Source organism: Trichosurus vulpecula, chromosome 5 (assembly GCF_011100635.1).
Source record: "Trichosurus vulpecula isolate mTriVul1 chromosome 5, mTriVul1.pri, whole genome shotgun sequence".
Classification (NCBI taxonomy): domain Eukaryota; kingdom Metazoa; phylum Chordata; class Mammalia; order Diprotodontia; family Phalangeridae; genus Trichosurus; species Trichosurus vulpecula.
In genome coordinates, this window is record NC_050577.1 from 174,112,746 (window position 1) to 174,138,753 (window position 26,008).

A 26,008-nucleotide genomic window follows, 5' to 3' on the forward strand; every position below is an offset into this window, starting at 1 on the left:
TAGAGGGGATGTGGGAAAATTGAGATACTAATGCTCTGTTGGTGAAGTAGTATGTTGATTCAACCATTCTGTAGAGCAATTTGGAACTATGTCCAAAGGGCTATAAAACCACGAATACCCTCTGACCAAGCAATATCACTAATAGGTCTTCATCACAGAGATAAAAAACAAAAAGGAAAAGGACCTATATGTACAAAAATATTTATAGCAGCTCTTTTATGGCAAAGAACTGGAAATTGAGAGGATGTCCACCAACTGGGGAATGTTTGAACATTGTATATGATTGTGACAGAATACTATTGTTCTATAAGAAATGAAGAGAAGGATGCTCTCAGAAAAATCTGGAAAGACTTATGTGAACTGGTGCAAAGTGCAATGTGCAGAACCAGAACAGTGTGTAGAGTAACAGCAATATTGTATGATGATCAACTGTGAGTGACTTAGCTATTCTCAGCAATACAATCATCTAAGATAGTTCTGAAGGATTCATGATGAAAAAATTCTATCCATCTTCAGAGAAATAACTGATGGAGTCTGAACGCAGATCAATGCATACTTTTTCTTTATTTTTCTTCTGGTATTTTTTGTCTGTGTTTTCTTTTACAACATGCCTAACATGGAAATATGCTTTGTGTGACTGCACATGTATAACCTATATCAAATTGCTTGCCTTCTCACTGAGGAGAGGTAGGGGGAGAGGATTTAGAACTCAAAAATTTTAAAAAATGAATGTTAACTGTTTTTACATGTAACTGGGGGAATTATATATATATCTTACATGAAATTTACATGAACTGACTCAGAGTAAAGTGAGCATAAGCAGCAGTATTATTTGTAAAAAACTATGGAAAACATCCTTGAAAGACTTAAAGACTCTAATCAGAACAATGACCAATAATGGTTTCGGAAGATTAATGATGTAGTATGTCACTTGCCTTTTGTGTAAGAAGATTCTAGATGCAGAAGGAGGTATAAATTTCCAGACACAATTCATTACAACACAAATGTTTGTTTGCCTATACTTTTGTAAGAAGGGATGCCTTTTACCTTTGCATCCTAGTGATAGTGTTTTTCTTTTTCTTTTTCAAAAGGGAAGACAGGAAAGAAAAGGGTATCAATGAAATATCTTAAAAATACTCATAAATAATTGGGGTTTAGAGTGGGTATTGACAAGCAAGGCCATAATGGCACTGTTGCACTAAATTTAAGGAATATTAAAAAGAAAAGCTGCATATCAAGTATTTGCCCTGTGTATGGAAATGTTTACGTTTTTTATTATTTTCTAGTTCATAATAATTTTTTTACATGTACAAAAGGATGATTAAGTTTGGAGTTACAGTAAAGCCCCATATGGCTGTACTGTTAATCAGTACTTGGGGCAGCTAGGTGGCACAGTGAATACAGTACCGGTCCTGGAGTCAGAGGTCCTGAGTTCAAATCTGGCCTCAGACACTTGACACTTACTAGCTCTGTGACCTTGGGCAAGTCACTTGAGGAGAGGTAGACAGAGAGAATTTGCCAATTGCCTTGCCTTCCCCCTCCAAAAAAAAGATAGGAAAAAAAACTTAATCAGTACTTGAAATTCAAATAATAAACTGTCTTCTATGTATAAGGCATTGTGCTGAGTGTAGGGGATACAAAGAAACAGTCCTTGCCCTCACACAGCTTATATTCTACTTTGGGGAACACAACTTTAATACAATGCAGGGAACGAAAGGGCCTAGAAAAATGTCAGAGAAAGAATTTTTAAGAAAATTTGAAGAGGAATAGGTTACTCAAAACTAGGGAGATTAGGAAAAACTTCATAAAGGAAATAGCACCTGATGTAAGGCAAAGTAATAAAAGGATGCTAAATTACAGTGATAAAGAAGCAATGCATTCCAGGAATAAAAAATGTACACAGGTAAGAGATAGAAGGTAGGTTCAAGGAACAGTTAATACTCTAGTTTTATCAGGGTGTCTCAAGGGTTTATGTTATACAGGTTGCCCCAAAAGTCTTAATGCAATACTAAGCTTTAATACCCTATATATCTACATGATTCATTTATAGGTGTTGGGTGCTTTAATATGAAGCATTACACCTTTTAATTCACATTTTAAAGCTCAGAAATTAGTTTTTAAGAACCAGTGGTTAAAGGCACTGTGCTAATTTAAAAAAAAAAGATAGGCTCTGTTAGCAGGCCACTTTACTAAGATCTTATATATGCAGTTGGTTACTGCTATGTGTGTATATACGCATGTTCATAATAATGAGTCCCCTTCCCCTCATTTAGTAGTGTTTATATGAAACAACCTCTTTTTCTATGGGAAGTATAAGAAGTAATTATATACATGCACACATAAATGATGTAAACCCTACTGCTTGCTAGACTTTGTGTCTTACCTTGATTTGAAATTTTTTTTCAAAAATTTTTTGGCAGATGGGACCTGGCATAGAGGAGAGATAGTCCTTTCCCCAAAATATTACTTCTATCAGTTTCTACTCAAACTAGAAGTATGTATACTTATGTATTTTACTTTCCTAAAAGCCTCCCTTACTAGAAACATATATCTACTGATAGAGATAGAAGTATTTCAACACCCTCTCTACTCCCCCCTTTAAGTATTCAGCTCAATGCTTTCCCCTCCCTTCCAAAAAACTTTTTAAGTTATTTTCTTAGCAAGGCAAATAAAAATCCTGGCCTTCAGAAAGGAAAATAATTTTTACAAAATTATTTCTACACTTTCACAAATAAAGACATCAGAGCTTGACATCTTTATGAAATACCTCGCAATTTCTGTTTTTTCAATCTTTTGGCTTTGTTTTAATATTTCTTGCTGTCTCATGGAGTCAATTTTCCAAGTTTTTCTTCTGTAACTCTCATTTCTTTTTCAGTTCTTTCTTCTAGCACTCTCATTTCTTTCTTTTTTGAGGGGGGGGCAGGGCAATTGGGTTAAGTGACTTGCCCAAGGTCACGCAGCTAGTACACGTGTCAAGTGTCTGAGGCCAAATTTCAACTCAGGTCCTCCTGACTCCAGGGCCGGTGCTCTACTCACTGCAGCACCTAGCTGCCCGTCATTTCATTTCTTAAATCATTTTAACTCTTTAAAAAAAAATCCTCATTTCTTCCAGGAATTCTACTTGAACTTGTGTCCAAGCTGTGTTTTTATCTGAGGCATTGATTATAGATGTTTTGGAGTCATTTTTTTCTCTTAGGGTTTATGTCTTAGACACTCATGTCACTGTAATAGCTCTTTATGGTAGGAATCTTTTTTGTTTCCTCATTCTTCCACACTTACTTGAGACTTCATATTAGGGACAGGCTCTGTGTGCTTTTGGAGGAAATGTCTAGGCTGTGCTTGGTTCTGTTTTGCATCCTTTTGGGTATCAAGTGTGGTGCTATTCTAGGAACTCAGGGGCATCTTGGGCTGGGGATCTGAACTGCTTTCAGTGTATTCAAAGTAGTTTGTCTGATCTTTAGGGAAGTGTGACCATTTTCCTCATAATCTGAACTCTGCAAACTCCTGACTTGAGTTTGGGTCTGAGCAGCATGACTGTTGGCTTTCCCCTAATTGCAGCTTCAGTATACTGCTGCTGCACAGTGCCACAATCAGCCAGTTGCAAAGTTCTGCAGTTTCAGAGTGACAGAACTTCAGCCTTCCCTTTGATTTGAGTTCTCAGCCATGGTTATTCCACTAAAGGCTTTTGATGGGCTAGAGGTTGGCCTAGGTCCACTGGTGACTATCATTTGGGATAAGATAGTCTTGCTTACTACCTGGCCTCCCTATAATCATAATCAAACTAACATTATAATTGCTACTGCAAAGGATGCGACAAACTACTGCCCTATGGATCCACTCAGAATTCCCAGGTTTTAAAGTTGAAGGCTACTTAGATTCCTTCCTTCGCAACCACTATCTTCTGTGTCATATGCATTATGTTAGCCTTGTTCATGTTTTGTCCCTATCCTACTCTATCTTCCCTTTGTATTCAAATTTGGATGTCCATATTGCTTCCTTAGAAAAGAGTTTAAGTTCTTTGAAGGCAAGGACTGTTTCACCTCCAACACTAAAAACAAAGTAGGTGTATGATAAATGTTCAATAAATGAGTAAATTCCCTGATCCCCCTAGTATATTATATTCTTTCTCTTCTCAAATGCTTTAGGATTAATTTATCTAACATCCCCTTTCTTCCAATAATTCCCTGGCCTGTGTTATACTCCTGCGTTTATCCTCTCCAGTCTAATACGAGCTCCTCAAGGCTTGGAGCAGTGTTTTAGTTTTGACTTGTATTCCCAGAACCTAATACAGTGCCTTGCACACAGTGGGTGCTTATGCAAATAGAACTGAAGGGACTAGGCAACTAACTGGGTGTGTATGAGGGGGTAGGAGTATGGCTAGCAGTATGCTAGCATCACTGTCAGAGATAGAGTCATCAAAAAGAGGAGTAGGTTTATGAAAAAAGGTAATCAGTCAACTTTATGCATGTTCAGGGTGAGGCGCCAGTGGAATGTCTAAATGAAATGTCCAAAAGGCAGACAGATATTCCAGAAAGGTCAGAGTTTTAGTTGCAAATCTGAGAGTTGTTCAAATAAAGGAGAAGTAGATGAGATGTCTAAAGAAAAAGCAGAGAGAAGAATGCCAAGGACAGAGTGTTGGAAGCCTACCCACATTAAACAGATAGAAGAAAAACTAGCAAAGGGATAAGAATTAATTACTTTGAAATTGCCAATAACAGATAATTGTTAGAATGTGACATGCCAATTTATAAATGAATATTGACATACTCATGTTTATGCTATACTTATCCTAGTCGCAATTAAAATGTCATCTCTTAGAAATATAACTTCTCTCGCACATGTACCTTATTATTTCTAAGATAAATGAACAAAATCTAAAATGTTTAATCAAGCAATCAATCACACATAACAGTCACAAACCGACTGTATCCTTTGCAGAAGAAATATTTACCGGGAAAATTGTGCTTATAGGGGTTAAAATAAAAGAGCAGAACTCTGGAGTAATACTGAGAATTGGGGCCAGCAGAAGAGCATTTACAGTGGATTACTAAGCTTCCCAAATCACCAAAGAGGTAAAGTCCAGCAATATAAGACTCCTTTGTAGCTAACTAAAAATACATTGTCAGTGGATTTGTCCAGTTTTATGTATAAGCAATACTTCTTTCACCTGAACTAATACTAGTAGTCATATAAGCCCCTTATTGCCATGTGCTGCATTTTTTTTGCTAATCTTCAAGGATTTAGCTTCTTTTCCACATACCTCAGGGCACCAACTGATAAAGCTCTAACTCTCCATTTTTCCAGGACACCAGCAGTGCGGCCTTGCAAAAAATGAAAATCGCTCAGGAGATTTAAGGGGGAAATTTATTTTTAAAATCCTGACTTGCAGCAAAGAGGTGGATTTAAAAAAAGCTTATCTATCAGGAATCAGTTTAAATTTTAATTCTATCTGGGAACTCTTTCATGCATTCTAGCTTTAAAGTTTATCTTTTGACAGGGACTTTTTACCAAGGTAATGGGCAGCTTTGTCAATATAATCTGTCCAAGTTTTTTTTTTTTTTTATTAATGCTAAACTCCTTTCCTTACAAATGAACACACACACACACACACACACACACACACACACACACACACACACACACACCCCCAGATAGGAGGGAGGGTGGCAACAAATTCTTGATAGATCCAATTGCTTTGTATGCAAATACATCTAAAAATATAACTGAATTAATAGAAAAAAACATTTAATAATTTGTTATTTTGAATTATGTAATGTGAGCAAGTAATTATTCTGCTACCGTTCATCAGGTATCATAATAACTAGGCATTATTTTCAATTAGAAACATTCTCTGCTCACACAAAATATTTCAACTAAGAAAAAAGTCAATTATATCATTACACTGTAATAGCACAACTCTCAGTCAACACAGGTATGAGATTAGCTTCTATTATATCCAGCAAGTAATTCTTACACTGGAATACAAACTCCTAGAAAACAATTTTTTTTAAAATTATTGAAGGCAAAATAAAAGCTTGAGTTGACTAATTGTTTTAAGAGACTTGACAAGGCCCCCTCAAAAAAAATTACACACACAGAAGAGGAAAAAAACAAGCAAAAAATCTACTTTAGAAAGAGAAGCATGCCAATATGCACAACATGGACAGTGAAATGGTAACAGGAATACTTCCTTACTTTTTTTTTTTGGTTATTCTGAATCCCTCCATTTCAACAGCTGATTACTATTCAAAGGAAGGTTAGATATAAGGCAATAACAGTTTAAACTCAGTCTAAGAATGATTTTATGACCATGGGCAAATCAACTCCGTACTGAAAAACTTCCCCTGCTCTGGCTTCTGGAGACCTTACAGCAAATGACAAAACCATGCCTCTGAGATGCTCACATACCTGATGGTAAACCAAAGTGAGTGCTTTTTATTGGGGTTGGTTTATTCAATGATCAATATCAATTTATCTTTGCTACTGGAAAAGGAATGGACAATCAACTGCCCTATGGCTCCATGCACAAAATCTGTGATTATGACTCCATTCTTCACCTAGAAGGTAAGCTCCTTGAGGTCAAAGACTATCACTTTTATATTCTTAGCACCCTGACACGTTGTAGGCTCTTAATAAATGCTTGTTCATTCATCAATTCACTCATTCATTCATATACTAAAATAACAACTATGATGAAAATTTGGGGATTTTTCCTGGGAATTTACACATTACACACGCAAAAAAAAAACAAAACGAGAGAGAACAGAAGGAAGGCCAGAAGGAAACAAAAACAACCAGAGCAGTTTTAAAAGTTACATGTTGAATTTATTATATAGTTAAAAGGAAAAGCAAGTTGCACAGTATTGGAGATTCACATTTCATGTATGATACTCTTTTCCTCTTGTACTTCGTAATTGAAAATGTTCATTTATTTGGTATTTGTCAAATTCAGAATTTTTAAAAACCCTGTATGCCCATTGCTTTCATTGTTTCCTTTTTCTGATCCATCTCTCTATGACTTCACTTAAGCCATTCCACCAAGTTTAGGCTTAATCCTCCTTTCTTCACTCTCAACTATATGTGCTTATACCCCTTCCTTCAAGGCCTAATATGAACATCTATAGTCTTAAATAAATTAGGTTAGGACTAAAAGAAATATCAATCTTTAGGAAAGGAAGCCTCCTCATAAAAATGGGGAAAGTATTCACTATACTAACTGTACACGACTGAATTTAGCATTATTCATATTATGGCATTCGAACATGAGGTAAAAGTCATCAAATTTCACATTTGTTTAGGCCAGTTAGCTTTTGTTGTATTCTGTGACCAGTCTGGGCTCCTTAGCTTGGCTAGCTATATTGTAAAAACATGGTTTTGACCAGCAATGAACTATTAGGTATATTCCAAAGAGATCAAAGAAAAAGGATACAGATCCTTTTATACAAAAATCAAATTTTTTCTGGTGGTGGCAAAGAAGTGGAAACTGAAGAGATGCCCATCAATTGAGGAATGGCTGAACAAGTACATGATTATGATGGAATACTATTTTGCTTTAAGAAATGATGAAGGGGATGGTTTCAGAAAAAACTCCAAAGATTTACATGAAATGATACAATGTGCAGCATGCAGAATCAGAAAAGCAATGCACATAGTAACAGCAATACTGTAATTATAATCAAATGTGAAAGCCTTATACACTCTGATCAATACAATGGTTTGTGACTATTTCAGAGGACTCATGATGAAAAATGCTATCCAACTCCAAAAAGAGAAATGATGGACTCTGAATGTAGACTGAAGCATATTTTTCTTTTTTTATTCTTCTCTTTTTCCCTCACAACACGGCTAACGTGGAAATACTTTGTGTGAATTCATATGCATAACAGGCATCATATTTTTGTGCTTTCTCAATGGGTGTGGGAGAGATGAAGGGAAGGAGAGAATTTGGAAATGAAAAAAAAAGTTCTTAGTCATAAGAATTTGTTGAGAATGTGTTAATGGAAAAACACATATCTGTCATCATTATTTAAAAATAACTCAAAGAATGTACTCTATTAATGAAGGGATAGTGTCATTGTCTTTGCTGATGAAGAGTAGCTTTACTGTCATTGCTAAATCTGAGTAGAGCTAATAGAAATGATCTTGGTGGGTAAACAGTTTTATAAAGCAGTTTTTGAAAAATGCCTTCTTGATGACTCAAGACAATGTATGAGACATTATGTGCTCCTATGAGTAGATCAGAATGGTGGCACTTTTGCTCCCATGATTATGTATATTTAATGTTTAGATAGGAGCATTCTCTCATTTATCCAAACTGCCTTAGTACTGGATTTACGAGAGTCTCTGGAAGCCATCTTCCCATGTTTGTGGCTCTAGAACAGTGGCCTGTCTCTCCAAACATTTTTGATCATGTATCACTATTAGTAAAAATTTGAATATGCACCCCTAACATATGTATACTTACTTATTAATAAATTACATACATATACTACTTTGTTAATAATTTAAAAAATTACACAAAAATAGATATCAAAGGACAAAATATAGATAAAATAATATTTGCTCCTAGAGTCATTTGGGAGCTTCTGGAGTTAAGTAGCATAGAAACAAGGTCAGATTTGCATTTTGGGAATGTCAATTTGGCAGCTGTATGGAAAACAGATTGGAATGGGAACAGAGGATTGAGGTAGGGAGACTACTCAGGAGACTATTTCAATAGTATAAGCAAGAGGTGATGAGAATGGTAGTTCTAGAAGAGGAAAGAATGCAATAGTTAAGAGATACATTGATAAGGTAGAAACAATGAGAATTGGAAAATGACTGTATATACAGAGAGAGGGAGAATGAAGAGTCAAGGATGGCAGTGAGGTGGGAAAACTAGGTGATTGAAAAGGCGGTGATTTCTTCAGTAGAAATACAGGACGTTCAGATGAGGGGCAGATTTGGGGAAAGGAAGATAATGTAATGAGATCTGCAGTCCAGGAAACACCCCATCCATGCCAGATCACCCAATACAACTCACTTTCCTACACAAAACAAAGAGGGAAAGGAGGGGCTCTTACTCACTAACCATTGGCCTGAGCAATAGGACCCGCCCCTGCAGTGATAAGGGGATCTGGGGTGTTGCCTGAGCAATTACTTCAGATACCTATGCAGTTACATTATATATCCCTTTAGTTGCACAAACTCTGAGGAACCTACAACCAAATGGCCAAAGGTTATGGGGAGTAGAATGTAACTCTAAAGTGATCTTTAAAGGGTTATGAGGCAGAAGTGTTAGAGATAAGATCACATGGGCTATTGTGTGGAGAGGGTTGGCTATGACCCATCTTCCCACCCCCCAACTTGGGGCCATTCTATGGTTCTCACTTTGGAAAACAGTATGCTAGACTAGACACTACCTCAGGTGAAAAGAAATACAACTCTTTCCCCATTTCCTGACTTTCCCTTAAATGACATTTACCTTAGTACTTCAAATAATAGTAATTTTGTTGCTGTGCATATTCCCTCTGCTAATGTAGATCTTAACCCCTTTATAACTTATGATCACAGGTTCCTAGAATCATCAATTTAGAACTGAAAAGGACCTGAGAGGTTATTAAGTCTAACTCCCTCACCCTGCCCCCAATTTTGCATATGAGGTGAGGCCCAAGGAAGTTAAGTGACTTGTCAGGGTCACCAAACAAGTCAGTGTTGGAGGCAGGACTTGAATCCATGTTTTCCTAACTCTAAGTCCAGCATTCTATCCATTGTGCCATGTGGCCCTCAGATAGTCTCCTATTCCATTTACCTGCCATCTTAGACAATATATATACTCCATCGTTGGGTCTATACTCAAAAGACTTTTCAAACTCTGGCATTTTTCAGAAGCTCCAAAGCTCCCCTTCCTTACAGCCCAGGCTAACTTCCACACTATGATGAAGCATTAAGTAGACCTGGAGGTAAATGGCACTGACAGGAGGATAAACATGGTTGGAAAAAAAAAAAGAATAGAAACTATAATATTGCTCCAAATTAATGCCCCTCATATCATTTCTTCAAGGGTGCTAGCAGATTTTCCATGTATCCTACTTGAGTTCTGTCCTTTTGTATAAGGCCTGGGATGTAAAATATAGCAAGGTGGCAAATAAGATTAATAGGCAAATTTAAAAACACAGCCAGTTCATGTTACCACACCAGACAGACTTACTGGGGAAAATGTCCATGTTTCTGTAGAATCTGAAGTTGTTAGTATGAGATCCAAATTGCTAAGAAGTTGCAAGCTATAAGTCAGGGCTACTGTTTCTCCAAATTTAATCAATTTTTCCAATTCTTGGGGTGAGTGAGTAGAGAGAAATAAAGAGGGAAATAAAACATTTTAAAATATTAATCAGAATTCATGAATATTTAGCAGGTACTCTGAAACCTGTCCTAAAATGACACTTGTATCTCGCACTTATTTATGCCTTCCAGACCTGGTCTATATCTAAAAGTACTGTATGAAAAACTGCATTTAAATAATGAAGGCCTATGGGATGATGATGATGACACAATAATAATTCAAATTTATATGGTACTTTATGGTTTACAAAGCATCTTTCTTACTGTATGTTGAGGAAAAGCATGGAGAGGTAAGACTGAATCTCATTTAGGGACTAATATAAAAATTATATTCTAAATTGCTATTATTACTCCTTAACATAAAACAAAGATGGCAGCAAAAGTACACCCTGCTTGACACCCTATGAGTTTAATGGCCAGAGAAGAAGACGTGTGACTAGCAAGGGTCCAAGAAATTTCATTCAAGATGACTGGTAACCAAGATACATGTAAGTTATAGCCAAACTGCATAGAAGTAAAATGTAAAACTCTAAAATGTTAATTGGGCAATATACTTAAAATGAAACCAATTGTATTTGCCACCAAGTCAAGAGACTTTTTTCCATCAGAGTTCTTTACCTTCAACAAGTTTGGTGCAAATATTTACTATGAAAAAACCTGCCTTATTAATCCCCAGATGTTAACACCAGAATCTAAGATTTTATCTGGTTTCAGAGGCATCTGATAGCATAATGCAGGTAGGCAGGAGAGATACAGAATGTACATAAATATGTAAGGTATAAATTAATTTAAGGATTAATGAAGTACTAACAACTAGAGATCTCAGGAAAAGCTTCAAGAAGAGGTATCACCTAAACTGAGTCTTGAAGAAAGGATTTTGACATATGGCAATGACAGAATATATTCTAGGTATGTGCTTTCATAAATGAATGGAGGCAGAAGATGAACTACTGAGTTTTGGAAACAATTAACAGACCAATTTAGCTAGAATGTAGAGTTCAAGAAGGGAAATAGTATGAAATAGGTTTGGAAAAGTAGCCAGAAGCCAGCTAGTGGAGGGCCTTAAATGTCAAACTAAGGCTTTTTTATTTAACTTAGAAACAAATGATTAATGTAGATAAGAGTTGGCTATTACTTCCATAATGTTGTTCTATTTGGGTTATGAATTTTAATTTACTTTTCAGTACGTGGGGGCCCAATCACAAGTTAAGAGAATCACAAAATAATGTGTAGAGTAAAAGGGACCTCAGAGGCTAATTCATCCTCTTCATTCTGAAGAAGAGGAAACTGAGGCACAGGAAGATTAAGTGACTTGTCCAAGGATACACAGGTAGTAATAACAGGACATTGTTTTCAAATGTTAAGCAGGGCAACCTAAAAAAAGTGTGAACTGATTTTTCCCCCCTATTTTAAAACCAACCATTCTAGTAAGGATGGCTAGTTTACACTCAAAGTAAACATGTGTGTATATTACTTTTTCTTAGATACTTTTTTATATTTTACATACATTTACTTTTTATATAAATACAAATACCTATGTGTTTATGTATATATCAATATGCATACATACCCAGGGGTATGTGTGTAACTGTTATGACTTTATAGTTTCCAAAAGGCTTTTATTCAGATAATGTATAAGGTGATAAAAATGGCTTACCTTTTCATGTTTGTGTTTTTCCTTTTCCTTTTCTTTTTTCTCCTTTTCCCTTTTCTCTTTCTCCTTCTCTTTCTTCTCCTTTTCCTTTTCCTTCTCCTTCTCCTTCTTTTTCTTCTTCTCCTTTTTGTCTTTTTTCTTATCTTTCTCTTTAGGCTTTTCTTTTTCCTCAAACAACTTTTCAGGAAGAATTGGGGACAAGGAAGGCAGCATTGATGGTAGCCTCATTGCTGTTGCAGGACTAAACATGGGCAAAGCCATTTCTTTAGGAGGTAATACAAGTGGAGTTGATGGAGCTTTTATCTTATCTTCTTTTCCTTTATCTTTCACTTTCTCCTTCTCCTTCTTCTCTTTCTCTTTTTTGCCTTTCTCTTTTTCTTTCTTTTTATCTTTGTGCTTCTCTTTCTCCCTCTTCATGATGCCATCCTTCAACCTTACTTTTGCGTCCACATCATCAAAGTCTTTTATTTTGAATTTGTAGGGATCTGAGTCTTCATCTTTAATAAGGTCCTTCCAAGGAAATTTTGTTTCCCGGTTGACTTCTTTGTCTTTCTCCTTGATTTTTTCTTTCTCTTTGCTTCTCTCCCTGCCCTTTTCTTTTTCCTTCTCTTTCTCCTTGTCTCTCTCTTTCTGCTTCTCTTTCTTTCTCATTTTTGTCCTAAGCTCCTTTTTCAATTTTTTTTTCACTTCCACTGATGAAGCCAGTTTGGTTTTCTCTTCATATACCTTAAGAAGAGGTTCTGGGGTAGGGGGAGAAGCAGAAGGAGAAGAGAAATATGGAAAATTGGTGGGGATATTGGAAGGAGTCCCCATGTTTGCTTTTCGAATAACCTCATCAATGGAATCATCCATTGTCCATGAAATATCTGAGCTTGAAGTTCCCCCTGAAGGAGGGATAGGGGTGGATCCAGCCTTATTGAAACTGTTGGAAGATACTGAAGCTTTGGGAGTAGTAGTCTCTGAAACAGAAATCCTCTTGGGGCTAGTAAAAATTTCTCCTTCTGATTCTGAGCCTGAGGAAAATTCAAAGGGATCTGGTTCACGTTCGGCACAAGCTCGTGCAATCACAGCATCAATTGAGTCATCAATAGTTTTGTCAGTTACCACAACCTTCTTAGATTGATTCTCACTGTTCAGTTTCCCAGAATCAGGTGGCGTTTGAGTTTGTTTTACTTGGATATTCTCTTTACCAATTTTGTCACTTAATGCAGCCAAAGGAGTTCTGTTTGGTGTTTCAGCTTTGAGTGGTGCTTGAGAAGGATGAATTAGAGCTTTGGGACTCTTGGGACTCTTGGGACTCTTAGCACGTCCAGGAGATTTTTTCTCTTTGGATACAGTTTTTGGTGAACGGATAGGACTTCCAACCATTGCTGGTGATTGAGAGGTTTTAGGTGATTTTGTCTTTTGTCCAGGAGAACTAGTTTTGGCCTTGGTTTTGGGTGTTAATGTTTTTGTTTCTAATGTTTTTGGAGTTGGCATCTGTGATTTTGCAACTGGAGCCAACATTGGTGGTTCTGGTGAGGGAGGGGCTAAGTCTGTACTGTCCTGTACATGAACTGGAGAAAGCATTGGTGGAACCTTTTGAGTATTTATTGAACTAAGTGGTTCTCGTGGTTCCAATACTACATCAAGGGTGTCCCCTTTGGTACTTGCCAGTCGAGGTCGTTTCATGGCAGGCATTTCCTCAGCTTCAGGACTATCTAATGGTCTCTTGCTCAAGAAATTCTCATCATTAATGGTCTCATCCTCCTCCATCTCTCCTTCTTCTTCCAAAGGAACCTGCATGGCTTCTGCTGATGTGCCCCCATCAGTAGGCACCTGCTCCTCTTCTTCCTCTGTTATAAAGCAGAAAAACAAAAATTGCTTTTGGAGTTTGCATAATGCATAATAACAGTGCCTCAAAGTTGGATTACTAATAGACATATGGCTTATATAAAAGGTAAGGTCATATAGAAGAACTCAAAAGCCTCTCCAAACTGCAAAACCCAAATAGTGTTAACACTGAGAAAGAGAAAAACAGTGAATATGTAAATATAAGGAATAATATAAAAATAATCAAATTCTATCATTAAGTAATAACATCATTACTGGATGTCTTAGAGGCCGTTAAAAAGCTAGCTGTAAAATCCTCAATAGATATAAATGTGTCAACATAAAGACCTCACATGTTTTAGGATAACTATAAAATGCACACAAATAAGGTAGTAATGAAAAGCTTGAACTGATACAGTAAGTTAAAGTAGAAGTGATCTTGACAATAGTTTATTAAAATGTTTTCCTTTGCACATCTACATGTATAACAATTATTCAGTGATACTCATTGCAGGAAAAGGATATAACATTATATGTTCTATTTCTACCTTTTCCATAAATGCAGCCTCTAGAACTTTTAATCCAGTACTTTTCAAAATCACAGAAATTTATTATAAAGCAATTAGCACAAGGTAAGATCATAAGTTTATCACATTCAGATGAGATTCTCCAAAAAGCTGGGTGTGCGGATAGATTTCAGGAGGTCTATTAAAAAAAAATACAAGTTTTATTTTCACTAACCTCTAACTGAAATTTAGCATTTCCTTCAATTATTAGTGTAGGCAATAAATATTATTCTGAGAAGGGTCCTTAGGTTTTAAGAAACTGCCAAAGGAGTCTATAACACAAAAAAAATTAAGAACCCCTATTCAAAGGAATCGGTGAATCTAATAATTCTAAGACATATATAGTATTCATTGAATTATTGAAAAATATAAATTCAATTGTTTAAAAAATAGACTAGGATGAAGTAATATAAATGAATAATTGGGAGAGGGAGAATTGAAAATATACACAAACTGAACATGAACTTGTAGGACAAAAAACCCTATAACTTAATAGCCTTTTCTTCCACATAATATTTTACTCTTGGTACTAAGAAGTTCAGTAGCAACTCAACAGTAGAAGTATAGCTGTGAGAGTTGTGCTCCTATAAGTTAAGTTCAATAGAGAGGAATCCTGGCACAATGAATGCAGTATTAGATATGGGAGCCAGGAAATATGAGTTAATCTCCTAGCTCAGTTGCTTAATAACACTTTGATTGTGGGTAAGTAACATGTAAGAGCCTCAGTTTCCTCATCTGTAAATGACAATAAAACTGACACTTCTGCCCTCACAGACTGTTGTAAGAAAAGTGCTTGACTAAATTTAAAGAATCATATAAATATGAGTTATGCACTAAAGTGAACAACACCTTGCTTTTCTAACCTACAGGTTGATCTGGTCCTGGATCAGTTCTCTGGGTGAGAATCCTAAATAGGTAAGCCTTAACTAGAAATACTGTGGAGAAAAAAAAGAAAATGTTTGCTGTGGTGATTTAGAAAAAAATTCCACCTATGAAATCAGAGGAACTACACTCAAACTCCACCTCTAATACTACATCTGTGTGGCCTTGGGCAAGTCATTTCCCTTCTTTGGACCTCAGTTTACTCATCTGTAAAATAAGGGAGCTAGATTAGATGGCTTCAGAGGTCTCTTATAGATGTCAGTCTATGATTTGGGGAGCCTTCTGCATGAGCTGAGCTAGAAATTCTGAGTGAGACTAAGCTAGTTCTAAGACAGAATCTGAGTCTGGGTCATTTCTAGGAAGGGCGTGGGCTGGCTTCAGATTAAACCACATATTTAATGCTCCCTCTGGAAATGTCTAAAGCTGTACTTTAGTGATGCAATTCTAAGAAATATATTATTTCATTTTATTAGCTAAATTTCTTTACTAATCATCTTTATTCATAATTATCATCTCAGATTCAAGAACAAACCAGGAGATCTGGATTGAACAGCATGAAATTTAGGTGGTTTTTTTTTTTAAACTCTTTTTACCTGGATAGGGTCTACTTTGTCCCTGAAGGAGATGAAAACAAAAAAGCAACAATAAGGCAAGTAACATGTAAGAGCCTTCTGTAAATGACAATAAAACTGACACTTCCAACCTCATATGATGGACTGTTGCAAGAAAAGTGCTTGACTAAATTTAAAGACACATAATAAATGTGAGCTACACAGGCAAGTGAACAACACCTTGCTTTTCTACCCTAGAGGTTGATCTGGTCCCTGCTTCATCATTACACGAATCTCACAAGGCTGTTACATGGATAATTACTGAGTAATAATGATTGAGCACCATTCTCTTTTCCTTAGTAGCTTTCTAATTTGCTATATTTTCTTTTAAAGTTTTATTGCTATAATCTTTTGTGTTGATACACATGCAAAGAATTGGAGAATTAGTCTTAATCTCTCTTTCCTATGAAAAATCTCAAACCTATGTTCTGAGAGTAGGAAAACAAATATGAACTGAATATCTGACAGCTATTGGTTATTACTTTAATAACTTCTTTATCCCCAGTAATATGTCCATTTAAATTTGATTTTTTTTGAAATAATAACATAAAAGTTACATAGCTATGGTTGAGTAATATTTTAAAATTGGAAAACATTTGATTTTGCTAGGTTGGGCAAGAAAGAGAATGAAAAGAGGGAATGTGAGGCTCATTTCTGAGTTACTGGCACTTTTCACACAAATACCATGATAAGTCTGTATAATCAATAATCAAAAAGGATGATGCTACAAATTTTAAGTTCATAAGACTACAACTCAGTTGAAGTGCTTTAAAAAGTATTCACTGCTGAAGTAATCATATTTATTTGTCTTCTAAAATGCCAATATTTTGAGATAGTAAGACAGAATTGATTTTGGTAACCCCTTTCACTGAAAACATCAAATGGCTTCATACTACCTTCTGACTGCCTGGAACTCTCTTCTCTCCTTTCCTCCCCCAACATCACACCTGAAGTTCACATTTCAGAATTCAGACCTATCTACAATCTCCCATCAAAACATATTTGATGTGGTTCACTTTCTCAGCATTCTAGCTTCTCTTTTGGGTGACATAAAGTGTTTTATGTCATTCAATATATTATGCAAATTTGTTAACATTTACCTTCCCAAGTAATCCGTATTTTAACAAGGACTTATGAACCTATAAACTTAATCAATAAAACAGATTTTAGGAAATTTCAGACACCTACAGGCCAATGAGAGAAAGATTCTGGAATAGGAATAGCTTTTTTTCTGCTCTTCAAGAGACTGTTACAAATATATACAACAATTTAGGTCACCTAAGCAATAATACAAAACCAAACAGGAAAAAAATACAGGAAAAGGTGAACTACTTCTTGTTAGCTTTTTAAGCAACTAACTAAACCTCATGGAGGTCAAATTCCTTTATCTAGAATTAACCACAATCAATAAATTAGAAATATATACATAGAAGGAGCAGAGAGAGTAGGTTTCACTTGAACTCCATTTTCATCTAAATTGGCCAAAAGAGAGTTCACACACACACACACACACACAGAGTTTGGTGTAGGAATACAGTCAAACTCAGGGATACAGATAGAAAAAGGAAGAGGGAGCATGAGAGAAGGGGTAGATTCAGGGAAGAATTAGTCAAAAACCCAAATAAACCTAAGCTTGAATAGTGAAGAGGAGATTAAAAGGAAAAAATAAATAAAAGGGTAAGAACTTAAAATAAAGAAGAAGCAAGTTGTATAACGAAAAGAAAAAGTAAAAATGAATAGGAAGAAAATATACAGTTAACTATTATAACTGTGAATATGAATAGGATGAACAATTAATCAACAATTATTTATTAAGGGAGTACTTTGTGCCAGGCACTACGCTAGGTGCTGAGGATACAGGTACGAAGGATGAAAAACAATCCCTACTTGAAACGAATTTACATTCTGAAAGGAGATAAAAATCTAAAAAATGCATATAGCATAAAGTTAATAAATATGACTATGTACAAAATAATTAAATACAAAGTAGTCTGGGAGGGAGGGCATTAGCAGTTGGGAGGGTACCAGAAAAGGATTCATACAGAAGATAGTGCCTGGGCTGCATCTTAAAGAAAGAGGAGAACTCTGTGAAGTGGAGGTAGGGAAGGTCTACATACATTCCAGATATGGAGAATGGCCAATGCTAAGGCACAGATGTGGGAAAAGGAATGCCATGCATATAAAAAAGGGAAAGTACAGTTTGCCTGGATCAAAGAATATGGAAAGGGGAACAATGTCCAATGAAGCTGAAATGATAGATTAGGGCTAGGCCCTTTAAAAGCTAAGCAGATAAAGCAATGGGAAACCACTGGAGTTGACTGAGTAGTACAAACATATGATCAGGTCTGTGCTTAAGGAAAATTACTTTGGCAGGAGTGTGTAATATAGACTGGAGTAGTAAGAGACCTGAGGCAAGAAGACTGATTGGGAAGCTACTGTAATAACACAGATGAAAGGGGATAGCGCCTGAAATAAGGTGGGAGTTATACAAGTGGAGAAAAGACACAAGATATGAGAGATGGTATGAGGGTAGAGACAGAAAGATTTAGCAACTGACTGAGTATATGGGGTGAGAGAAAGTAAGGAACCCATGATAATGCTAAAATTACAAACCCGAAATCTGGAACAATGGTGGTACCTTCAACAAAACTAGGGAAGTCTAAGAGAGGGGAGAGTTTACGGGCAAAAATAATGAGTTCAGTTTTAGACATGCTGAGTTTCAGATATCTCTAGGATATTCAATGTGAAATGTCCCAAAGGCAACTAGTAATAATATAGGGCCAAAGCTCAGGGGAGAGCCGGGGGCTTGGATATGTAGATCTGGGATTCCTATGCACAGGGATGATAGTTAAGCAGATAGTAGAAGATGACATTATCAAGGAAGAGAGTAGAGGGAGAAGAGAAAAGGCCCAGGCCAGAATCTCGGGAGTCACCCATAGCTAGTGGGCATATTGCGGCTTTTGGGACAGGAAAGGAACACAAAAAGGAGCAGTCAGATATGTAGCAGGTGAACCAGGAGAAAGTAGTGTAATGAAAACTCACAAGAGAGTATCCAAGAGAAGAAAGTAGTTATAATGTCAAATAGAGAAGACAGCTCAAGAAAGATTAGAACTAGGAAAAGGCCACCAGATTTGGTAATACAAAAATCACCGGTAACTTTAGAGAAAACAGAGATGACCAAATGGGATCAGAGAGAAGATACCTGCAGCCAGCAAGGCTGTGTCTAGAAGCAGTGAGAGGGGAGGTGACCTTGGAAGTACAGGAGAATAGCAGGGGTCGCCAACCAGCACAGTGCCCAGATCAGGAAAGTACAGGTGTCCTGGACTCTGAGGTCCCTAACACTCTGTCCTAAGACACCAGAAAGAGCCCTGAAGATCCTATGATCCCTGAAGCACTATGAACTTGGAAGACCCAGGTGACGCAGGCTGAGTCAAAGCAAGGCTGACTATCTAATCTAAAGCCAAGAACAGGAGGGGCCTGGTCCAGACACAAAGATCTAATTCAGGAACTAAAGGGAGAAAGATGAGTAATCAAAGAAAGATACAATTGATATAAAAAATTATTGAATATAAAAAACAACTATTCTGGAAATCAGGCCACGAGGAGAAAGAATTTAAGAGTCACAGAACTCTTGGAAAATAATGATTTTTTTAAAAAGCCTGGACACTTTATTTCAAGAAATAATAATTGAAAACTACCCAGATATATTAAAACCAGAGGGCAAAGTCAAGATAGAAAGAATCTACTGATTACCTCCTAAAAGAAAGCCAAGAAAGAAAAGTCCTAAGAATGTCAGAACCAAAATGCAAAGTAAAAAAATATCCACAGCCAAAATTCCATAACAAAGAAAATACAATACAAGCATTCAGAAAGATGTAGTTCAAGTACAAAGGAACAACAGTCAAGATGACAGTTCTCCCTTCCACATCACAGGAGTTAGTGGCACGGTACCCCCAAGATCTGGAAAAATCCCTGTCAAATTTTTTGGCTTTCCCTTAGTGCCAGAGAAGAAGTCCGAATTTTTAGTTTTTATGTGTTGTTTCCAGCACCTTATTGCAAAATTTGGGTTAAGCATTTGGTCAAATATTAAGTATAGGCTCTGTGTCACCTGCTGGTCTTTGCGTGTCATCTGTGGCTTCCACAAAACTCCCCCAAATTCCCATTTATGTCAACCCACAATATATTGAAACCGTGATGGGGAAAGTTGTGATATGAAGGGATAACTGTACATAAAACCTAAGGTCTGAGAGCATCTTAGAGTATGATAGTCCAAAGGGCAAAAACTAGTGGCCCACAATTAAGAATACCTTATCCTACAAAGTTGAATATTATCCTGGGTGGTAATAATAAAATAAAACATTACCCTGGGTGGGGGAATAAAAGACTTTCAAACATTTCTGATGAAGAGACCAGAGCTGCACAGTAAACTCTGAAATATAAACACAAAAGTAAAGAGAAACTTAGAAAGGTTAAATTGAGTCAAACAACTGGACAGAGTTATATATGATGATGTAGGTCCTAACATACTAATAAGGGGAGAAGAAATAAGAGTCTCTTCAGAAGAACAGAGCTCCTGGGGAGTTGTGGGGGGACTGGTTCTGTTCCAATGGTTTTAAGATAGAGAAGGGAAAGGAGGTAAAAGGAGAAATACACTAGTGCAGATAGGAGGCATAAGAGGGTGGAATTTGATACTTCTCATAATTGGGATGTATGAAAATAGTATACAAACATGAAAGAGGGGATAGAGAAGGTGGTTATCAGGTGAACTTCATTCTTATCTGAAATGGGCAAACATATACACATGCAGCTTGGTAAAGAAATACATCAAACTCAACAAGGAGACAAGTGGGAATAGGGGAGGGGGATAAGAGGGAAGATAATATCAGAGAAACTTACTATCCTTAAAGGAAGATTCTTGTGGGGCTAGAAGGAGGGAGGGGAAAAGAACAGGAATTGAATGGAATACCTTAGATTGTCTCTTATGCAACTGGAGAATGGCTGAACATGTATTATAAAATCATAATGGAATATTACTATGTTATAAGAAATGACAAAAGAGATGATTTCAGAATATCCTGGATAGTATGAAATGATAAAGAGTAAAAGTAAGCAGAAGCAGAACAATTTATATAAAGACAACACTGTAAAACAAAACAAAGATGAAAGCCTTAAGAACCTTAAATTCAAGTATTTACCATGTCTCTAGAAGATCTATGAAGAAGCATGTTACCCATCTCCAGACAGAGAGGCAGTGAACAAAAGGTGCAGACAAATGTATTTTTTTGACATGGTCACTGTATGAATTGCTTTTGCTTTACTATATGTATTGGTTGCACAAAAGTTCTTTCCCTTTTTTTATTCCCACTTCATAGCAGGGGGAGGGGAGAGGGGGGAACAGTGCAATGGAGAAGAGGGGTAAGCAGTAATTATGCCAAAAAAGGGTGAGATAAGTGCAAGTATTTCTAATATACATGGAAGAGAACGGAAAAAGTTCAGAAGAAAGCACAGACAAGCAAGACAAACTCTTTTTTAATAGAGAGTAACGGTTTCACAAGGAATACTTTGGTGTTGTATGTATGGAAATGTACCCTTTGTCAATGCGTATGTTCGGAATTTTTAAAGAGTCTCAAACAGCCATTTTTACAATATGTTCTCTTAAGCTGCAGTGGCTGCCCTTATACTTTCGATGGAAAAAAAAAAACAACCAACAAATTTCACTAATTTATAGAAAGATGGCTCCAAAGAAAAGCCAATCTGAGGAACACACCATCTTTTATTTTCTGAAAAACATTCTTTATTATAAACAATATAGAACACTTATGTGATCACTTAAACTTGCTTTGCAGCTATTTACATTTAGATCAATAACATTCAATCCACAAAATTCTATAGCAACTTTTCAGGCACTACCTCCACATTTCCAATAAGATTCTTATACAGTATTTTATATTTGTTGACAAACACTATACTTAATGTTTTGGGGGCGTTTTTTGGTGGGTGGCAAATGAGCAGTCTTGGACTTGAATCTATCAACAACTTTTTCCTTATTTGGTTCATTCAAATGGAGGAAGGTTATATTCGCTACAAGAACAACATACATGCTCACAAATAAATGCTTTATTTCATTGTTTAGACATATTGCTAATAAAAGCCAAAATTGTGGATTTATTTTTTGCAAAAGTCAGCTTGCTTCATGGAACTGAAATTGTGTAAAAAGATTATGTACCTCTGGCTTTCTGTTTCCCATGTATGCTTCTCACTTGATGACACAATGTGGATGGTTCAGCACAAATTCATTGCCACAAATAGAAATATAATACAAATGAGAGGTTCTTTTGAGGGCAGATCAGTAACATCAGCATATGGTGATTATATTAAATTTGTACCAAATAAACAATCTATTTTTTAATTAGAATGTTGCCTGTGAAGTCAAAACATCTGGGTTTAAATCATACTTCTGACATTTTCTACCTTTGTGACATTGGGCAAGTCATTTCACCTCTTTGGATCTCAGTTTCATCTGTAAAATGAAGAGACTGACTAGGTCACCTCTGAGGTTCCTTCCAGCTCTACATTTATGATCCTACTTCGTAAAAAAAAAACACACAAAATGTAGACGTCTTCTATATGCTCCACTGACTATTCCCTCTTCAATTTCTAAAATGATATTTAAATTCTCTGCATCATACATGTCTATATACACACATATGTATGTACATACATATATATTTACACACACACACACACATAAAACTCCACAAACAACAACAAAACAGAGAAAATGAAAAAACAAAGATAAGGTAATGCATAAAAAGTGTCAACTCCAAGAAGTAGCTTGAGGGTTAAGTTCTAAGCTAGTGTAAATATTGACTTAGAACAAAATACTTTCTTAACCAAAACTCTAAGTGTACTTAAAGCAACACTATAATCTAAAAAGCTTCTGGACATAAAAAAGGGAAATTGTTTTCATATGGCATGAAAGCTTTTTATCTCCTTAACTACACAGATGCATGCAACTTTCAAAAGCAATGGCATTTCCCCAAAATAAACAGAAAAAGTACTTGCAAATCCGATCCTAACTTGTATCCCTAAAGCCTAAACATACAGAAAAAAAATGCTATTTACCCATATATATCAGAATCAAATGTAGTGCTAAGTTTCTTTAGTGTTGTTTCTTTCTTATGATTTTAAAATTGCACATCAGATCTTTCAAAACCAAAATTTCAAGTCACAACTCCTTCATTCAGGTAAATAGGGCTTACTACTGCCCAATGGTGAAAAAAAATGTTTTGTACTATTAGAAGTCCTCATTAGTTTATGCTTTATATTACTTTTATGCTATGTATTCTTTTTGTATATGAAAAGGCTTATATTTCAAATGTCAAAACCAAAAATGTTTGCAGTATCTTAACTCAGTTCTTTCAAGTGACTTCATCTAGCTAATACTTTGACTAAGTGTCATCAGACCATCCAGTTAATACCAGAGTGCTATTATAATTAACGACAATTTGGTGCTATGGAAAGAACACCAGATAGGTTCTAGAAGATCTGCGTTCAAAGTTCATTATGCCACTAACTTACATTATAATTTTGAACAATTCACCTGAGTATCTGTTTCTTCATTTGTAAAAAGGCACTATGAAATCGTATGTCAAGATCAAAAGGATGGTGAAATTAGATGATCCTAAGCCCCTTCCAAGGCTATAGGATGATGAATTGTTTACATTCGAGTTGGGGAGAAGAAACAGGTGTCCTCTCAGAAACCTTCAAGGGTCTTCAAGGGTCAGAGAGAAACTTAAATAAGTAATTTGGAAGGTCTGGGGTGTTTTTTTTTTATCTATTTTATTACAAGAGGAAGGAAAAGTAGAGGAAAACGATACAATGGGAAGTAAAAGGAAGAGGAAGGAGGTGAACTTACTATAATAAGGATATGCTGAGATGAACAATATACAAACTTAGGAGCGATGGAAGAACAGGTATATCCCATAAACCTCATGAACCAGGCTAAGAAGAGCTGAATATAGTCAGCTTCTAGTTCCTTCTAGTTCTAACAGTCTGTGATTCTACGTTCAAAGAAAAAAGAGCAAAGCCAATCATTAAACAGTCAATATGGTATGACCTAAAGGGCAGAGAGAAAGACAAAACTTCTGAAATTTCTATTAAAATGACTTTTCCTGTTTCCAGAGGGCCCCAGTCAGGATCCTAAGAGGGGAAATGTTAAGAAATGAACATACAAAGGAGGCACAGTAGTACAATGAAAGAAGACTGGCTCTGCAGTAAGAGTGTTGTTGTTTGGTCATTTCAATTTTGTCTGACTCTTCATGACCCTATTTGGGGTTTCTTGGCAAAGATAAGAGTGGTTTGCCATTTCTTGCTCCAACTCATTTACAGATGAGGAAACTGAGGCAAACAGGGTTAAGTGCCTTGCCAAGGTCACACAACTATTAAGTGTTTGAGGCCAAATGTGAACTCAGAAGATCAATCTTCCTGATTCCAGGCCTGGTGCTCTATCCACTGCGTCACCTGGAGTAAGAGTACCTGGGTTCAAACTCCAGCTCTGCTGTCTGACAAGCATATGTGAATTTGGGCAAATCACTTAACTTCTGGAGCTTGAGCTTCCTCATCTGTAAAAATGGATGAGGTAGCTTCAGAAGCCCTTCCAGATCAAGCTCTATGATCCTATATAGGATCCCGTGAACACGTACGAATGCCACCTAAATTGAACAGAGGAGTTCCCAAGAAATGTAAGTCAAAGTAGGTGAATTTTAATAAGAAAGCACAGAGATCTGGAAGTGGGGGGGGGGGGGGGGGCGGGGAGATATGATTTCAATACTTTGTCTAGAGCTACTTTTCAAATAGGGAAAAAGGTAAAATATGAATTATGATGCAATTTTCAAGCTTTTTACAAAATATTTTTAATCTGTCATATCAAGACTGTATCAAATTAAGAGACTGAGCATTCAACAGGTATTTATTAAGTGGCTACTATGTGCCAGTACTTCTATTAGGCACCAGGGATACAAAAACAAATAAGATATTTAGATACAAAGACAAATTAGACACTTAGCACTCTATGTGCTGGTTACAGTTTTTCAAATGAACCTATTTGACTTTTAAAAATGAAATTATTGGCAAAGACAAGATAATTAGGCAATGACAATTCATACAATACAACCAATCAATAACACAGTATATTAAGAATAGTGACAGAAGTATGAAGATGATGATGTGTTATAAATAGCTACATATATATTGACCTGTAAAAAACGCACTGTTTCCCTAACATTCTGCACAATGAAAAACTAAAATGCTATATAAGCAAGCCAACCTGAAATGACACCTAGTATTATAAATGGCCTAATCTATATGTTAATACTGTTGTATCACATAACTGCAGCAAGACTAAGATAACAATATGACTTTGGGGTTTCTATGGCTACATCCTGGGCTAGCGTGCCTGAAAGGGTTTAGCTGCTGACACCACACACACATTCTGAGTGCTTCTCTTTGGTTATTTATGATATGATTTATGATAACGACAACATCTCCTATTTTCTCTCCTCGTCAGATACAATAAATTGCTATCGTTAATCACCCTTCTTGGTTCAGCTATGATTACAATAATATAATAGGACCTACCTATGGGTAATATCATGTATTAATTTTTTAAAAACAAATAACACAAAAGTAGACTTATTTGGACAGTGTCAATGAATAATTTTTAAAATTTTCCTTTAATTACTTTTGAATAAATTCTATTAATTGAGTCTATACCTAAGATTCTATACAGGTGTAAATTCTCTACATCGATTAAATTCATAATCAAATGCTACAAATCTCTACTTCATACTTTCTTCAATTTACCATAACTAGTACATTTTTCCTTTAAATTTAAAAAAAAGGCAAAATTTTCTATATTGCCTTGATGCAATTAAGTCTCATTGCTAAATTTTTTCACATGTATGCAAAGATTCAAATTCCTATTGCAAGTGGTGTCAAATCCTTTTTATACAACTGTTTTAAACCAAAAATCACGGGGATTATTTCCAGGGCTTGATTGTTTATTGTATGTGAAATGAATACTTCACAGGAAAAAAAAGTGACATTAAGAACTCTACTTTCAAACCTCTTTTTCATAAATCAAACTGGATATATTTTATTTA

The 26,008-nt window shown here is 36.0% G+C and overlaps 1 protein-coding gene across 1 annotated transcript in view; it reads right to left on the minus strand.

Moving 5' to 3' along the window:
- Positions 1 to 26,008, minus strand: part of TAF3 (TATA-box binding protein associated factor 3) — a 212,651-nt gene that overhangs the window by 48,685 nt on the left and 137,958 nt on the right. The window contains exon 3 of the mRNA XM_036760948.1: positions 11,978 to 13,809. Coding sequence (XP_036616843.1) covers positions 11,978 to 13,809 — 1,832 coding nt within the window. The remainder of the gene's footprint in view (positions 1 to 11,977; positions 13,810 to 26,008) is intronic.